This window comes from Nothoprocta perdicaria, unplaced genomic scaffold (assembly GCF_003342845.1).
Source record: "Nothoprocta perdicaria isolate Ctin4 unplaced genomic scaffold, notPer1 scaffold_96, whole genome shotgun sequence".
Taxonomy (NCBI): Eukaryota; Metazoa; Chordata; class Aves; order Tinamiformes; family Tinamidae; genus Nothoprocta; species Nothoprocta perdicaria.
In genome coordinates this window covers 376,758-394,346 of record NW_020456265.1, presented here as the reverse complement: position 1 = coordinate 394,346, position 17,589 = coordinate 376,758, and the positions used below count along the sequence as shown (strand labels likewise).

Here is a 17,589-nt window from a genome sequence, read left to right as displayed (position 1 = left end):
AAAAAAAAATGTGTTAACTATCGGATGTGTTAATATAGGCAGCTGGACAGAGGAGAAAAAAGTAGTAACAAAAGTTAAGGAAGCGTGATGTCAATCTAAAATTTACACATTACACACCAGAAACTCTTTCCAGGAAAAACATTGTGAATACTGTCCCTTATGCCTAAAAACTGCAAAATCTATTTGAAAACACTAGTGCTATTGGCCATATGAAGCATATGAACCAAACCTCGTTCGTTCACYGGCTCATGGAGGCACTGGAGTTTTAAAGTTGATATATCTGCACACCTTTCTCTTTAGGAGCAGAGGCTTCTTGTGATTCTAGCTAGCAATAGCTCACCCAGATTAAAGAAAAAAAGAGATTTTATTGCCAGGGCAGCACTGGTATGGTGGTGAGGTACAGTTAAAGTCACAAAGAGCTRCATTTCCATGCGGGACAGAAAGCCTCAGCTGTGGAGCCGCGTGTTGGCTCTAGCAGGGGATTCCTTGCTCCCTGCCCTGGCGCCTGCCGCCCTCCACGGCCGCTCYCCGCTCCGTGCCCGCAGCACCCGGGTGCCGTCTCCTTCACTTTCCTGCCACCGAGGAAGGCAAACRGCCTGGCATGTCCCTTCGAGTGCGGTGAGGGCAGCTAAGACGTGATAGAGTAAACAGCATTTCCAGTGCGCCGCTATTGATAGGACATTATAAAGCATTTTTATATGAAAATGAACCTTCTCTAGGAGGAAGCTTGTGGGATCAACRAAAGCAATTCTGCTTGGTGGCAATGTACACTCGTTATAGAGGTTTATTTACAGCTTGTGTTTTCTTTTCCTTCCCGGTATGCGGCGGCGGGGAGCCCTGCGGCACAGTGACATCCAGCGGTCACCGCGCCGGTTCCTTTTGCTTTTCACACAGAGGCCTCACGCCTCACGTCAAGGGATCGTTCAGCAACAAACTGGAAAATGAAATGAAATGAAATGAAATGAAATGAAGCAAAATAAAATAAAATAAAATAAAATAAAATAAAATAAAATAAAATAAAATAAAATAAAATAAAATAAAATAAAATAAAATAAAATAAAATAAAGGCATACGACAAAGTAGAAAGCTGTGTTTCTGACACGGGTAAGCAGTTACACGTTACAGATGTTTAAAGTGAGGAATTACACAGAACGGGGCCTTCCAGGCCGCAACTGTGAAAGATATTGGAAGCCTCAGCGAGACGAATGGCAAATCCCTCCAACCAGAAGGTCGTTTAGTTCTCRGTTTAAGCGCAACGTGCAGGCCTAGACTCCAAGCGAACTCCTGCGGGAAGCACCTCCGAGGAYGGGCAAGTGGAAAGGCCTGCAAGGCCCAGAGGCGAGCGAGCTCCCAGGGCCTGCCGCAATGGCCGGGAGGCTCCGCGGCGGAGAAGCAACGGCCCTCGCGCAGCCGTTGGGGCAGGCGGGGCTCCCCGCGGCACCCACACGGCTGCCGCCCGAGGAAGGAGGCCCGGGAGGCGGCCCCGGTGTCCGGAGGTGCTTTAGCTCAGCGGGAACTGGGGTGCTCTTCCCAAGCGATGGCTCTGCGGGTCAGCGAGCGAGGCCTTTGACTAGAGACAATGGCAGAACAAGAGGCCGTGGGTCATTTTGACCTYTTTTTTTTCTTGTTAATCTCCTCCTCATGACATACAGCTCCTTGGAAACCTTGTGGAAGCTCATCCTAACCTGAAGCTGGGGCAGATAGCAAAGCAAGGGCAATTTGTATTCCAGTACATTCCTGCATTTGTCCCTTCGGAAAAACAGAAACATTACCAACTGTGCACAAGTCTGKGAGGGGAGGACCCTAGAGATGGGTTTCCTGAACCACTAAAATAACTGCCTGAGCCTGAAGATGTCCACACAATTGCGGCTTCTCCAGCACCAACTAGAACATATATGGATATATGGGCCAGRGGCATTGACCTCAAGGGCTGCAGCAAGAGCAAAACAGGCTAAGGCGCCCCCAAGTCTCCATCCATTTAAGCACAAAACATTGCCCCCTGGATTACTGATCTTTCCRGGTACGTGGCCTACAGGATGTTGGGATGTGGTGGTGCCGAATTCTTTGAGTGGARCAGGGTCTGCACACCCCAAATGAAGAGCTCCACAGTTCCCAAAGGGAGCAGTGACACTGCTGCCTCTTCCAGGAGCTTTCAATTCCCTCCTCCACCTGCTGCAGGACAGTGTTGGATAGTATGAGCAGAGGGACTGGAAATGATCCTCAACCTRAGCAAAAGAAAAAAAAAATCTAAACATCAGGATAATATTTGCAATCATTATTTAGAATTTAGAAATCAAAGGATCATTTGCAAGGCACAAAACCAGACAACCCACAGAAATAGGAAATATCAGTAGCTTTTATATCAGTAGCTTCAATATCAAGCTGGACATAAAGTAAAAGAGCCTGACCAGTACTGCTACAACTACCTGTATTAGCTATCACTTCAGATATCTCTACAATTTTTTAAAAGAGATTTTACATGTGACTTTGTTTGGCAATAAATTCTTTATAGTTTTCACTATAAGAAACCCCTGTTTTGGTAAATCCGACAAAGTCCAGCTCCATCCTTCTCTCAATGGCTTAAAAGAAAGATGTTATTAGTTTCCTATAATTCTTTATTTTTTGCTCAAATTTGATACTGTGTTTCTAACACAGCTAATTGTTAATACTTGTCCTTGTGAAATTTTTTTACAATTTTTACCCTAAACGTTTTTATTTCCCTTTTTCTAAAGTATCAACCCAAATTCTTAGAAACTGTCAGAAAAATAATAAAGCTGCACATATTTAAAATAACCAGGTGTATAGAAGAACGGAAGATAGTGAACTGCAACTTTTCTCTCCTGCATACTTTACAACTTCAAATTGGAAATGGATGGAAATGTACGAGGGAGGTGTATGCTTCATCACAACAGAAAATGCCATTTAAAACTTATTCATGCCATCAGTAAAAAGATCAACTATTTATCTTTCAACAGCCACCCTAATGTTTGAAAAATAAGTACATGATGGTAGAAAAAAAAAAGAATTGAACAATTTCAGAACACTATGGCTACACACTCCACTTTTGACTGTGACTTTTGGAGTCACACACAGCCCACGTACCATAAAAAGTTAAATGGAGTTTTCAAACATTTTGGTCACGTTGTTTTCAAGCTGCAAGATTCAGTTTAATTACATAGGAAACATTAAACAATAAAACATATGACCTCCTAAAAGTGTAAAATACATTGGTTTTGTATTATATTTTATTGACTAAGGRAATTAGATTCGGACAAAAGAAAATCAGTATTTCACATGTACACAGTCAGCTTTTGCTGCCTCAAAAATAATTCAKGTCTGCTTTTTCTTTAAAGGAGACTGAACAATTAAGAGTTGTTTTCCACTGCTTAATACTTGTAAAAAGTCTTCAAAGGTGTCTCTCCATTTTGCTTCCCTATTTCTTGCAGTTATGCTTTGATTTCTATTTCASTCATAATAGTGATAGTGCATCTGCTGCGTTCAGAGCATGTGAACATCAGCTTTCACTCCACATGTACTGGAGGGCATGAATAATTTTGCACATTGCTAAATGTACAAGCCAAGCTGCCAGAAAGAAAGTTTTTGTTTTTRTTTTTTTTTGGTCTTAAACCACAAGAAATCATTATGAACGCATTCAAGTCTTTAGGAAAAAATCTAATCTTTTGCCAGACAGGCTCCAGGAAGACATAATGTTTAAAAATACTAATTTAGTGACTTTGATGGAGATGCTTCTGTTACTGTGGACCTTTTCAATGCCCAGGATCCTCCTATTTCCTCAAACTGTGGCATTTCTTGAAAAACAATGCCGTCTTCAAAAAGTAGAGCTGCCCTTAAAGTCACTTTCTGACTGTCTTCTCATCTGCAAAGCTCCATTCCTGAAGCCTTTGTCTTCCACTGCTAGCTTCTTACTTCTCAGCTCTCTGTCAAATATGCGCATGGTACTTCCATCAGGAATTGARGATTTAACATTTGCAAGAAGAAATGCATTCTCACATATGGCTGCTGTGCCTTCAAATTGTAAAGAGTTTACTAGAAGTTTAGCTTTTGTTTGAGTCGCAGCACATTTGATCTTCCGGAGATGAAGAAAGAGGCATTTCTTCAGTTCTAGGGCGTTTAGATGCGGGGGGAAGAATGTCATCAGATGGCAAAGGCCTCTCTGAAACAGGCAGATATGAAAACTATTTAAGTTAAATCAAGACAGATTAAAAAAAAAAGGAAATGTTTGCAAAAATTCACAAAGAATTCACAAAAAATGGTTTGAGAAAGTTTGTCATCTGGCACAACAGCATGCTGCAAAAAACTACTGCCTTTAAAAGCTGCTTGCATGACCTAGAAGACATTGCCTCCAAGCTAATTTATATTTTTAATGTTTCAGCTGACAGCTAACACATCCATTCATGTAAAACTGTACTGACATGTCGTCACACAGGGAGCTGCAGGCAAGCAGCACAGTGAGAACAGCATCACACAGCACATTGCTCAGGGGACCATCCATACACAGCCAGAGGAGGGGAAGCTTTGCATCCAGGGTTTGTGCTTGATTCAGGAACTTTGTATTTATCAGATTACATTAAAATTTGATTATATCAGATTATACYAGAAGGCTAAAAATAAATGAATAAAGATTGTTTAAAATCTTTGCTGCCTCTAATGACCACACAGGATTACCATGTTCCTGTTCCAAGGACGGAGGTATTGAAACGATATCTGTGTGTTTCGAGGCTGGAGTATCTGTCTTCACTGGAATCAAGTTTATTCTCCTAAAAACAAACACACAAACAAAAAAAGAACAGAAACAGTTCAAGTGTTTTAAAGACACTACATTCAAAATATTTTATTTCTTTAGTTTACAATCATTTAAACTTAAATGTAGTTTTACTATGCATTTATTTCCTCTTGCTACAATTTGGATAGGGTATTTTTGAAGTGCTTTAAATATACTACTCCTCTTTCTCACTAGCAAGTCTTTTTACATACATGGTACGCAAAACACCACTCCTGATACTCACTTTCTGAGCATATAACATGGGTCAAACTTTCTGAAAGTTAAGACTGGCTGCAGGGACAAGGCTTTCACCCTGCTTCCTGGCACCTAGGAGGGCTTCCAGCGCCACGGGAAGAGCCTGCTGCTCCCCTCTGCTGGCCCTGCACTCCTGTTTGGAGTTTGCAAGGGTGGCAGAGAGTCACCTTAGCTCGTGTTAAAAGTTTGTTCTCTTCTGCCTTCATGGGATTCTCTGTCTGTCTCTCTGTGCCTGTCTCACAAGGGGGTGGCTGCTCTCCCTGCTGCATGCTCTCAGAAAAAAAACAACAAAAAATGAGTTAGTTSCATCAGTCTCCTCCTTTCCTCAACTGACCATCACCTTCAACTAGCTCCACCTTTGGACCTGCTAGATTGGGGACAGATGAAACAGGTATGCAGAAAAAAAAATATAACTATCTTCTCCCAAGAATTTTTTCTCATAGTTGCTGATAAGATCCAGTACCCTCCTCCTTGTTCACCACTTCTTCCCTAGCCACCTACTAACTAATATATTCCTGCAAGAAAGTCAAATAAACTCCTTCCATTACAGAACAACCTGTTTTGTTGAAAAGGTTACATATGGGTCTGCAATTGCATGGCTGTCTCCTCACTATTGCACACTAGCTCAGGATCTTATATTGCAGGTTGTGTGACTGCCAATATATAGATTACACACTGCCAATGCGTGGATGACTGCCAACATATAGAAGGTCTAGATGTTTCTAAAAACATCTAGATCTTCACCTTAGGCAATCCCCTAACCCCTTTTTATTAAGCAGCAGTGCAGCCCTGAACACTTCACTTCAGAATGGACACAGCTGAAGTTGTCTACAGGCACCACCTTGTTCAGAAAAGGTAGCCTCAAGGTAGATGCCTGTTGCTACCCTGAGCACAAGGCATAAAGGTCAAGATACCTGTGTTTCTGCCTCCCATTTTAGACAGGACTACAGGAGTTGCACTTTCAGGAAACATTTTGACCTTCCAGCTGTAGTACAACTAGAGTACAAAGTTCCATCTCAAGACAGCTACCACCAAGACACAAGGCAGCGAAGTTATGTTCAAGCCTCAAGCCTTTAAACGTAGCACAAGTACAGCTTGTCTTGGCCTTCATATTTATGACTGCAAACGGCAATATAAATCTCACCTTGGCGTCTTGCTCCACGCTTGTAAAGTGTTGAGAGTAATCCTCCTGGGCTGGTTTCCTTTAGTACTCTGGCTGCCTGGCTGGCTGCTTTTCCTCTCGTCTGAGGATGAAGCTGGAACGTTTTTTATGCCAACAGGTGTGGAAGGCAAGTCCTTACTGGCAGCTGTGGGTGTTCTAGTTTGGAGAGTGGGAGTGCTGGCATCAGTGGTCCTGCCAGGAGCAGTCCCCTCTGTCAGCCTGGAGCCTGGGGAAATGGCTTTGTGTGACTGGCTCTTCTTTACTTTCTTCTCTGTTGTGCTGGAGGTCCTGACACTCAGCTGCGGCTTCTCCTTCAGTGGTATTCCCAGTTCATCCTTCTCGAAGGTAACAAATGAACAGTATCCATCCGTGGAAGAAATAGCAAGGAAGGCTCCATCGCTGGACCTGTGGAGATTTTGTTTTCCATTCAGAGGAAAGGTGAGAATTGCTCTCTTCCACCCTCCCAGCTATTTCTAAACACAAGCTCTGCTTGTCTTTTCCTCCTCCCTTCCCAACTGAGCCTAAATAAGACTCAGGCAGCTGAAAGACATCCAATTCAAATGAAAAGACACTCAGGTCTGATCTCTGCGCCTGATTTACTCTCTGGCCTTGACTGAGATCAGCCATAACCTGCTGCTGCCAACACCTGCACACATGTGAGCTAGCACAAAGCAGGGTTCAATTGCAGGCACATAAATCTTTAATTGGTTTCTGAAATAGTGCTGAACTCTGCTCATTCAGACCCAGCAGGGCAGTTCAAGCTCTTTGGCTGTGCTCCTTGCGCTGAGCAGAGGCAGTCACTGTGGTGCTTACGTGATGGGCCCCTTGCTGCTCACTTCACCAAGGAACAGTCATCACTGATTGAGAACAGATGACTTTCTATCTTCTTCTGCTCCCCTCCTCCTGATACACAACAGCCTTCAACATATTTGTGCATCAGTTACAACCTCTGAGACAGAGGCCTCCACACAGTGCTCAGCTCAGGTAACTGGATCTTAATCAGCTAGGAAGGCTTGAGGGAGCCAGCGCAGTCCAGGGGAGGAATCGTACCCTGACTGCAGGACTCGGGGCTGATCTTGAGCTCCATGTCAGACTGCCCTCTTCAGACCACACTGACCACTTAGTCTCAGGTACAAGGACCAAGCACAGTTGTGCAGATAAAGCAGGAACTGGCCATGATACAGGTGCCTGAACTTAAATGGGTGACCTTCAAAACTTCCAGGTAACTTTATTACAGTAGSACAACCTGGACATAAGTACTTCTCATGGGCACCAAGTACTGTACTGGTTTTCATACAAATAACCCAGTTATTTGGGTATAAGGGCTGCTTGCCCTTAGGGCCCTTGGACCTTCATTCCCCAGCTGACAAAACTCCTGCAATTTTCCCACAACGGCAACAAGAAGGGGCCTGCTGTTTAGACACTGTGATGATAGTGACCGAATGTGTGTCATTAATGAAACCRAAAAAGAAAGCAAGACATAAGAGCAGAGCTTCAACATGTAAAGAGGACGTTCCCCTCCTCAGCAGCAAATCCTTCATGAATCTTAAGGATCTAGCAGCTACCTACCATGAAATGTCACTCAGGGTGTGGTAATGTATGTTTGAAACATAACCAAACGGAAACGGCTGCTGGGTATCATAAAAAAGCACAGAATCTTCTGAAGCAACAGCAAACACCAATCGATAGGGTAGGTTAAATAGAGCAGGGGCTGATTTCTGACTGATTTCATCTAGAAAGAAACAAAACAGGCTGATGATTCCCTCTTGATATACTTTAAATCAAAGTCATCATAAATTTACACTGCTACATTATATTATGCATGATCTATTCAAAACAGTAGTTTTTAACTCATTTTTGTGGTATCTGAGCTACTAGTTAATCTTTTTTTTCCAAGTTCTATCAGAAGCTAACTGCTAGCCAGCTGCTTTCAGCCATTACTACTATACAGAGTCGATTCACTTCCACAATGATTACAGACGATACACACATAGTGCTAGTATAAGGTACCRCAAATTTCTAGACTATCAAAGATTTTCACTTTTCTGGTGATGTGATACAGAATCCAAACACCCCATTCAGAGGAGCTAGAGACCTGTAACAGACCCTCATCTCCTTATCTTGCAACACAACATGGCAAGAGACCTACAATTTATGATATAAATATAGAACATCAATAGAATTGAATTTCTATACCCTTTAAGGAATACCACCAATTGTCCTCTAAAGAAGAGCCTTCACTTCACTCATCTGGGAATGAGCAAAGTTCTGTCTTTGCATCAGAGTTAAGATCAGTCTTGTTCAAAAAACACATATACAAACTCTTGTCCCCACTGGGCTCACAATAAGGCTGGATTTCAGTCTCCAGGAAAGCTCTCACACATCTTCAAACAATCCTTCCCTCCCCAGAACTCCTGCTCCGGCCAGTAACACCAGTCTGGCCTCCTTGAATAAACACCAATGGTTGTTGTAAACTACACCAGCTCTGTGGTGCTTCTGTAATGTGAGTAGCTGAATCGAGAAGAAAAAATTTACTAGGTTGTTCCCTTAATGCAAAGCTAAGTTATTTTATTTTATTCACACAGAATATTTTGTTGTCTGTAGCCTAGAAAGCCAAACAAGAACATTTATCTTCTATACCAAAAATTACTCATAAGACTGTTAAGCTGAATTCAGGGCCTTAAAATTGGGAAAGTTTCCAAGACGTGGTGCAACACTTGGCTAGGGTGTAAAATAGTATGACCTGCAACTAAACAGACAGATTGTCCTTTTCACATATTTGCTGTAAAAGTAGATCCCTTGGAGGATTTACAGTACCTTTATTAAGGGCACGTCTCAACTCAAAGTACACAGGGCAGCACCGAACAGCAAGAGTTGCCTTTCCTGGGCAGGGCAGGTGACCCATGGGCCTTTTATGAAAGAAATAGTATTTCAGAGAACATTTGATTTTTTAAATACATATATATATATATAAAACAAACAAAATTTACATATCTATATTATATATATATAATTTTATATATATATTTATAAAATATATTTTATATAAAAATTTTATATAGATATATATGAATGTTATATATATACAAACATATATTATTTTTTAATAAGAAGGTATTTTGATCTTATTTAACTTTACCTTTTGAGATTGTTTCTGGAGAAAACATATGTGGTGTTTGTCACATTTTCTCCTGATTCAACACAGCCAGCTGAGAAAATAAAGGTTACAACATTACTCATCAATTCAAAAAAGTACCAAGGATACATTTCAYGTTCATAAGTATTTTATTTCTTGGGAATTAAGTCTTGCATTACTTGGGCAACAGTTGTGTGATCTAAACACAAAAAGGCATCCCAAATATTTATTTAGTGCTGTTTGTGTTTCCCCTTACAGATTTCCCCCTCAAAACTTTTTTTTTTGATGTTGTCAGACACCTATAAAAGCAGTGCTTATATGAGCAAACTGATCCCCTCCTTGCAATGTTATTTTTACTAGGACTGCAGAACTTTTTCAGAGCAAGGATACAAATGAAGAGAGACAAGTCAAAAGAAACCACTCATTATTCTCCAATTCTAACAGAGCTACATTATTGCRTTTTATATATGTTTCTGTTGAGAAAAATGCCATAGGCAATTTTTATCACAGAAGAAAGCTGAGGTTCTGGACTGTTAATGAAAGGGGATTGTGGAGTCCTTCTTTTTCTCAGAAAGAACATGGTAACTGACAGACTGAATGGCATGATGCATATGAACAGGAGCCCTTTAGCAGATCTGAAAGCAAATCACAGAATCATTATGGTTGGAAAAGACCTTCAAGATCATCAAGTCCAATTGTAAGCCCTTCAACACRGTGCCTGCTAAATCATGTCCCTAAGCACCTCACCTCCACCTTTCAAATCAGGATGCACTYAAAGGAGGCTGCAAGAGACTAAAGGCAAGTTAGAGCACATGTCCTTTTCACCTACCTGGGGCGAGCAAGGAGGAGCCATCAGGAGTAAAACTCAGTCTGCGGAAAAATGACTTCATGCTGTCGTCATGAAACATCCGATAGCTCCTGGCCTGTAACGGTGAAAATGTGAGAGAGAGAAGTGCCAGGAACAGGTGGAATTCAAGTGAGAAAAATCATCTGGTTGCACAATCCTGCCTGACAGAACTTTTAAAGTAAAAGATAAGTATGTTAAAAGCCATGACCCCTTCAAACTCACTTTTTCTCGGAGCTATAAATTTTGTACAGCTARGGAAAATAGACCCAGCTAAGGAAAACAGCCCTTGATCCCTCTTCAGTGACTAATCAAAATACTTCAAGGGCAGTCACATTAAGGCAGTAATGAAAAAGTTGTAATAACCTAAAGAACATTATTCAACAGTCAGTTTAAAAGCTTGTTCCTCGAGTATTTTTAATTTTTTTAATTATTTTTTTTTTAATTTTTATTTTCCTAAAAGTTAAACTACCTTTTTGAAGATTTCATCCTGCTCATTAAAACATTAATGCAATAGTAAGTGCTGTATCAAATTCAGAGACAATCTCACAGCTACTACCTGACAGATACGTTTAAAGGCTTTTCATTAAAAAAAAAACCCTAATTTGCACACTTAATTTTTTTTAAAAAAAAAAACAATATAATCAAAGTCAGATTTTTTTTCCCCAGATGAACTTGTAAGAAATCAACAGCAGTTGGCTGTTCTTTGTTGAACGCTAGACAAAACCTGAAGTGAAGGTCTCTTTACAAAAGCGCAGAGATGAGACAGAGACAAACATAAAACTACTCGACACAGAGTACTTGAACTGAAAATATTTGCCCCGCAATTTCACAGAGTAGAGCAGTTCTCATAGAAGAGCACCCAGCACATTACCCAGTAGCACGAGGAGCAGAACAACGTACCTCTCCTTCAACTCCTGCCCCAGAAGGCATCTTGGTGACGTTGAACGCTACGCGTTTGGTTTGCGAGTTGTACACACGCAGGACCCTACGTGATGGAGAGCACAGTTTGAGCTATAAATACATTGCTTGCTTTCACCCCAAGGCTCACACAGAGCTGCACCATCTCTCTTGGCAGTTGTGACTGCCACATATAAAYGACAATCACATGCTTACTTTCTCTGTTCAGCCAAGACCACCAGGGAGGACATGCCCTTATGCCTGATAATCTACAGATCACTGCTAACGATTTGCCTCAGAAAGGTTTGTGAAGGACCAGTGTACACATTCCTGAAGGATTCACTTCACATTTCACCTTTTCCAACCTTAGGCATTCTACGATTCTATTCTGGGCTCCCCAGTACAAGAGGGATGTGGAGCTGCTGGAGAGAGTCCAGCGCAGGGCTRCGAGGATGATCAGGGGCCTGGAACATCTGCCCTGTGAGCAAAGGCTGAGGGAGCTGGGCCTGTTCAGCCTGGAGAAGAGGAGGCTGAGGGGGGACCTGATCAGCGTGTATAAATACCTCAAGGGAGGCAGTGAGGAGGAGGGGGCGGCCTCTTTTCAAGGTGGTGGCAGCGATAGGACTAGAGGAAACGGCCACAAGCTGAGGCACCAAAAGTTCCACAGGAACTTGAGAAAACACTTTTTGACAGTGAGGGTGCCAGAGCCCTGGCACAGGCTGCCCAGRGAGGTTGTGGAGTCTCCTTCTCTAGAGATATTCAAAACCCGCTTGGACACAGCCCTGTGCCACGTGCTCTRGGTGACCCTGCGTGTGCAGGGGGGTTGGACTGGATGACCTCTGAGGTCCCTTCCAACCTTAAGCATTCCATGATTCTATGAACAAAGGAATTWAAGGGCAGTGAATAGCCAGGGCATTCCTAAGTGGGAGCCAGATCCGGTGGTTAGATCTGTTCCTACAGGGTGTGAACATGCCCCAGAGACAATTAACTGCACTTCTAAGCTTCATGGAGGCAGTTTCCTTTGTAATAAGTAAAAGCTGGAATATAATTCAGTAGACAAGGCTTGAACTCTCCTGACTTCACCAGCAAGCAGCCTAGGCCAGTCTAACCAGTTGTACCACTATCCCCTCCTTTCCACCAGCTCTTAAACTCATCAAATCCTTTACCAAATATGCTGGTTTGCTAGGTTGGGAGAGAACTAACYTAACACAAAAAAACAGGGCTTTCTGCTGATTTAATATGCTGAAACAGCTCCACACGGAGTCCTGGACAGAGCTAGGAGGAGGAAAGTAGAAACTGAAGCTGTGGCAAACTGCTGGCAGTTGGAGGCTTTCAGGGGAATGCAGGCACTCTAGATGAAGCCACATCCGAGTTGACCTGCCAAATGCCCCCATGCTGTTGAGTGTCCACTCCTGACACTGGTCCTAACTCTTGCAGGATGCCTGTTGAGCCTCTGCTACCCGCTAATCTTGCAGAAAAGAGCCTGCAAGATGTGGGGGGGTGAGAAGCCTCCCCCTCCTCATATTCAGCTGTACCCTAGCTCGTAACTTCACTCCAAGAAAAACCTGTACATCTCTCCATCATTTGTGTTTCATTACTGCTTACTTTAATAAAAGCACACAAATTACACATAACCTATTAACTGAAAATAGAGGTTCATAATGACCCAGCCACCATTTACTTACCCTTCTTCTGAGCCTACTGCAATCTTAAATCAAAATTATTTTTCCACTATTGGAGTAATTTTCTCTGCAAAGGGTGCCAGATGACAGGCATTTCTTAGTCAGCTGTGAACCCCTTCAGAGCAGCATACATGCCCTAAACAGTTTAAGCTCAACTGCAAAGTTCTGACAAGGGCCAAGTTTATGAAGTGTGTGTGTTTGCTTTCCCAATGACTTCACTTATAAACTTGCTGGGGATGGAAGGACCAAGAGGGCAGAAAGAAGAAATCAATGGGAGGGAAAAAAGAAAAAAAAAAAAAACCCCAAACCAAAACAACAACAAAAAAAACCCATCACACACATCTTCACTATTTTTAAGCTGTTTTCTTTCTTTCTGCAAAATATATCAAAAAGGATGAATTTATCAGCTCACTAGTAATCAGTTGATACAGCAYTCTGTTAAGATAAGTTTTACATCTCTCATGACCAATGCCATGCAAACTCTTTTCCTGGAAAAAAATTATGCAAAAAGTTGCATAAACTTATTTCTTGCTTAGAGAGACATTCAATCATTTACCGTAAGATTAACTAGATTAATATTTCACTTTTTACACCAGCTCTTTTACAGAACAATTTGAATACAATTAAAAGAAAAACCCCATTAACTCCATGCACTTTTCCTTAACTCAGCCTCAAGAAAGAGCACAAAGACAAAACACAGACCAGCAGCTCACCTATCACAACTCAGGGTTGCRATGTACTGGCCCAGAGGATCCCAGGTTATTCCTTGGACATAACTCTTGTGTTCATTTAATATTGAAACCTTTTGTCCTGAAATTACAAACAGTTTTCAGATATTAAATTCAATGTGTTCTAWAACAATTTTTGTTTTCAGAAATAAAAAAGAGGTAAAGTACTTCAGAAGCACATAAAGCATTGTTTGAAACATACAACTTGATAATGTGGTGGCACCTGACAGCAGTGATTGAAATARTTGTTTTATTTCTAGAATCACCACAAACATGGTAAATTTGAAAATGGCTTGTTCCCTAGAACTTAGATAAACAACCTGAGGTGTTAAAATGATGATGATGTAAGTGTTAAAAAAAATAAATGAGTATATTTCAAAACCAAGGTCTACAGGTATAGAGTACTGCTCAAACACTAACTGGATTTGGCTGGATACAGAGCCAGAAGTTCCAGCATTAAAGCAGAACTTTCAGCTGGGGCTAGATAGCCGGGCTCTGTGTCTGTGCTTCTAGGAACTCAGTCACTCTTGTCGAGCAGAACACACTCCACACATCCCAGGTGATGACTTACACAAGGACAGTTTTCAGAAATAATTCCGGAGCAAACTACCTCATGCTCTTCCATTTACTGTGCTCATGCTCGTCCATTTACTGGGCTCTTCCATTTACTGACTGCTCTGCACTGGTCCATCAAAGCTTTTCTAGCTGGGCTTTCCTTGGAGGACATGAGCTATCCCACTGATCACAAGTTAGCATGAATACAAGCACTTTGCTGTATGCAGTTCCAAAACTGTCTCACCTTGCAAAATGAGGCCTGTATCCTATCTAGCTTTCCACTTAACACACAGGTAGCTACCTGGTATCAGTAAAGTGTCGGGTTTTGGGGGGTGGAAGGGGAAGCAGGAATAACATACAACTTGCTTGTGTGGCAGCTTGGGGAGGGAAAAAAAAAAAAAAGCTCAAATACTAGTTTTCTGAGTACTCTGAGTTGAAGAGATTACTTACATGCAAATTTTACCAGCTTGTGGTTATGTTTGTGTGCCTGRGTATCTGCATCACAATCCCAGAAGTCTGGCAATCAAGTGGATTGTTCAGTAGTCAAAAGGTGGCACTTATCAAAAATAGTTAAGAGATACTTGCAGCAAGACTGAACTCACAGATGATAAACTTACACTTGGTATTTACCTTTATTGACATCCCACATTATAGCAGTGTTATCTACAGAGGCYGATGCCATGTAATTTCCATCTGAGGTCCAACAAATATCGTATACATCTTCTAAGTGACCTCTAGAAGCCAGCACAAAAGAAAGTAATTATTAATTATAAAATGAACCGCTACATGTGTAAATACAAGAACTCTGTATACTTTTAGGTTAAAAAAAAATCACAGAGATAAAAATCAGGTATTATAAAAGAAAAACAAAATGGCATTTCTCAGTTTCTTTTTTTCTCTCTTTCAAGAAACAAGCAAACAAACAATCAAATCAAGAAAAAACCCMCACACAGAGAAAAACTTCTGTATTCAGAAGGGAGCAGAACAGAAAAGTACATCCTGCTTCTACCCTAACATCACTGCCTTTTAAACACTTCATTTTTCACAATGAAAACTATGCATTTGAAGTAGTTTATGAATTTACTTCTGAAGATCTTCAAGAGAACATTTTCAYGCTTGCTACAAGACAGGACATAGAAGACTGCACCACCAAATTAACAGAAAGCTTTTCAAGAAACCTTTCCTGCGTATTTATGAGCTTCATAAAAAATATCAACACACAGAGTGAGTGTCCACCAAAAAAACGCCCATCAGCTTCCAAACCCACTCATCTCTTGCAACCTTCTGCTGAGAGCAAGACCTGCAGACAACTGAATTCCAACTGCCAGCAGCAGTTGGATGCCTTAGTCACTATGAACTCCCACTGACACTTACTTAATTTTATCAGGAATGGTGTGTGCATTTTATCACCGTACAGCTTGAAACAAAAGCTGTATAACATAGTGTATTTTCAATCGCAGCAAGACTAGTTGGGGGAAAGGAAAAGGGAAGGGGCTTAGCTTCACAGCTACTGTCTGGAAAAAWTTCATAAATCATTTCATCTACTGATAGTTTTTTTACTTTAATACTTATCAGTATGCCTAACTTATTATATGCTATTCTATACTATAAAACCAGTAAGTAAAACTTCATATATATTTTACATATATCTGTGCAAAGCTTTAAATGCAAGTTTCCTAAACTCAGGAAAGAATTTCAGAGCATATCAGCTATCTTGCACAAATGCCTGAACACAGAAGTTACACACAGCTAYTACTGCATGAAAAAAGTTAAAGATAATAGAAGGATGAATACTGGAAAAAGTAAACTTTTCAGAGSAATGAATTTCTCCATACACTGAAGGGAAGCCCACACAAGGTAATAAAAGGCACTGTGAATCAAAACAAATGTCAGACTCATAAAAGTTGAAGTTACCTTAAAGTTTTAACAACTGTCCAGTTCTCCTTGTTAAGCTGAGCTTCATCTTCATCTTGAAAAACTAATGGTTCCAGTTCTTTGCTATCATTCAGCTTCCACAATAAAATTACAGCATCTGCAGAAAAAATAACATGAAGCATTTCTTTCCTGGTGCTTTGTTAATGCATTACATTTACAATTAATATTAAGATTACCTTGCATAAAACACATCAAAAGTAGTGAACAGGGAGCAATAGATCATGGACCACTTTTCCAGTGTGAGCTATTGATTTTAGGTTCATGTCTTATTTTTCATATTGAGGTCATCTAATAAAGAGTGGTACCAGAAGAGAGCCACTTAGCTTTCAACCTGCTTTTTGATTTGAGCTGGACATATTTCTCTTTGGGCTTGTGAAAAATTTCCACTGAGACAGGTAAGACCCAACTCCACCTCACGAAGCACGTCCCTACCTAAAGCTGCCCTTATCAGGACTGAAGAAACCCCTGGAGCATTCAAGAAAGAGGCCTAAGTTTACAAACTGTTAGATAGCCTTCCAGTACGACACTAGCTCAATCCTCCCATGTGGGAAATCAGGACAGTAGTTCTTTCATTTCAAGGAAAAGAGAGCCTTTCAGACACACAGTCAGTGAGAGTAAGTTATCCAGCAATTGCATGACATGCATTTACTAATGGCAACTGGAGCACATGCACAACTACAGAATGGGGTATATGTGAGGGAGGTATGAAGTCCCCATGCTTATTTTTCCCCACTGGATCCACGGGTATAGCAGCTTCTCTATAAGAGTTTCATTAGGTGTTATTCACTCACCATCTCCCCCGGAGGCCAGGATCTCCCCGCTGGGAGAGAAGCGCACAACGTTTACTGCCTTGGTGTGGCGGGCCAGATTGGACAGGAATTCCACAATTGCTTTGCCATCTGGTCCTTTTTCCACTTTCCATATCTAGTCACAAAAGTTTACAGATCGTTTTCAGAAATGGAAGATAAGCTGATATATAATATATGCCCTGATTTAGTTATTCACAAATATATTCTTGCAGCAGTCACTTTGAACTTATCCAAAACCATCCGAAATAAAGTTGCAGTGGCACCAGAAGTTTCTTCTCTACAAGCTGTAATTGTAACTACATGGCAATATTTCTTTGGTTCTCATGGAACATATTACTGAACATTTCCAATAAATAAAAATAYGCACACATAGCATTGCTCTATCTGCCTTCATTGCTTTCATTTCATTTGACTAGCACGTATAAACACAGCAATTCAGAATTACAGAATAACATGTTGTCAACAAACTGGCTAACCACAAGTAGTAACAATCTGAAATACTGTGCTCTCTATACCAGAAAAAAAAATATATATATATATTAGCTCTTTTTAGAAACCTGATCCAAGACAAAGAGTTTTRCAGCATATTTTGAAGGTCAAAGGATTTTGACAGGGTTTTAGCATGAAATATAGGATATAAAATATTAAGAATAATTCCAGTTTTCCATTGATCATAGCCATAACATTTCAACAGGTCAGAGTTGCTCTTGCACGTAACTCAGCTCCGAAAATAACAGAGGGAACTACCAAGCAGTGGAGCAGGCCTCTTGGTTAAAGGCCTCTGTATTTTTCCAGCTTTT

At 41.0% G+C, this 17,589-nt stretch overlaps 1 protein-coding gene across 1 annotated transcript in view; it reads right to left on the bottom strand.

Moving 5' to 3' along the window:
- Positions 1–2,584: 2,584 nt before the first annotated feature.
- CHAF1B (chromatin assembly factor 1 subunit B) overlaps positions 2,585–17,589 on the bottom strand; it is a 16,955-nt gene continuing 1,950 nt past the window's right edge. Inside the window, exons 2-13 of the mRNA XM_026053051.1 lie at positions 16,772–16,904; positions 15,960–16,077; positions 14,676–14,779; positions 13,476–13,572; positions 11,084–11,168; positions 10,166–10,259; positions 9,340–9,409; positions 9,018–9,109; positions 7,770–7,932; positions 6,183–6,605; positions 4,687–4,778; positions 2,585–4,174 (exon numbers count right to left, since the gene is read on the bottom strand). Coding sequence (XP_025908836.1) covers positions 4,056–4,174; positions 4,687–4,778; positions 6,183–6,605; positions 7,770–7,932; positions 9,018–9,109; positions 9,340–9,409; positions 10,166–10,259; positions 11,084–11,168; positions 13,476–13,572; positions 14,676–14,779; positions 15,960–16,077; positions 16,772–16,904 — 1,590 coding nt within the window. The 3' untranslated portion in view covers positions 2,585–4,055. The remainder of the gene's footprint in view (positions 4,175–4,686; positions 4,779–6,182; positions 6,606–7,769; positions 7,933–9,017; positions 9,110–9,339; positions 9,410–10,165; positions 10,260–11,083; positions 11,169–13,475; positions 13,573–14,675; positions 14,780–15,959; positions 16,078–16,771; positions 16,905–17,589) is intronic.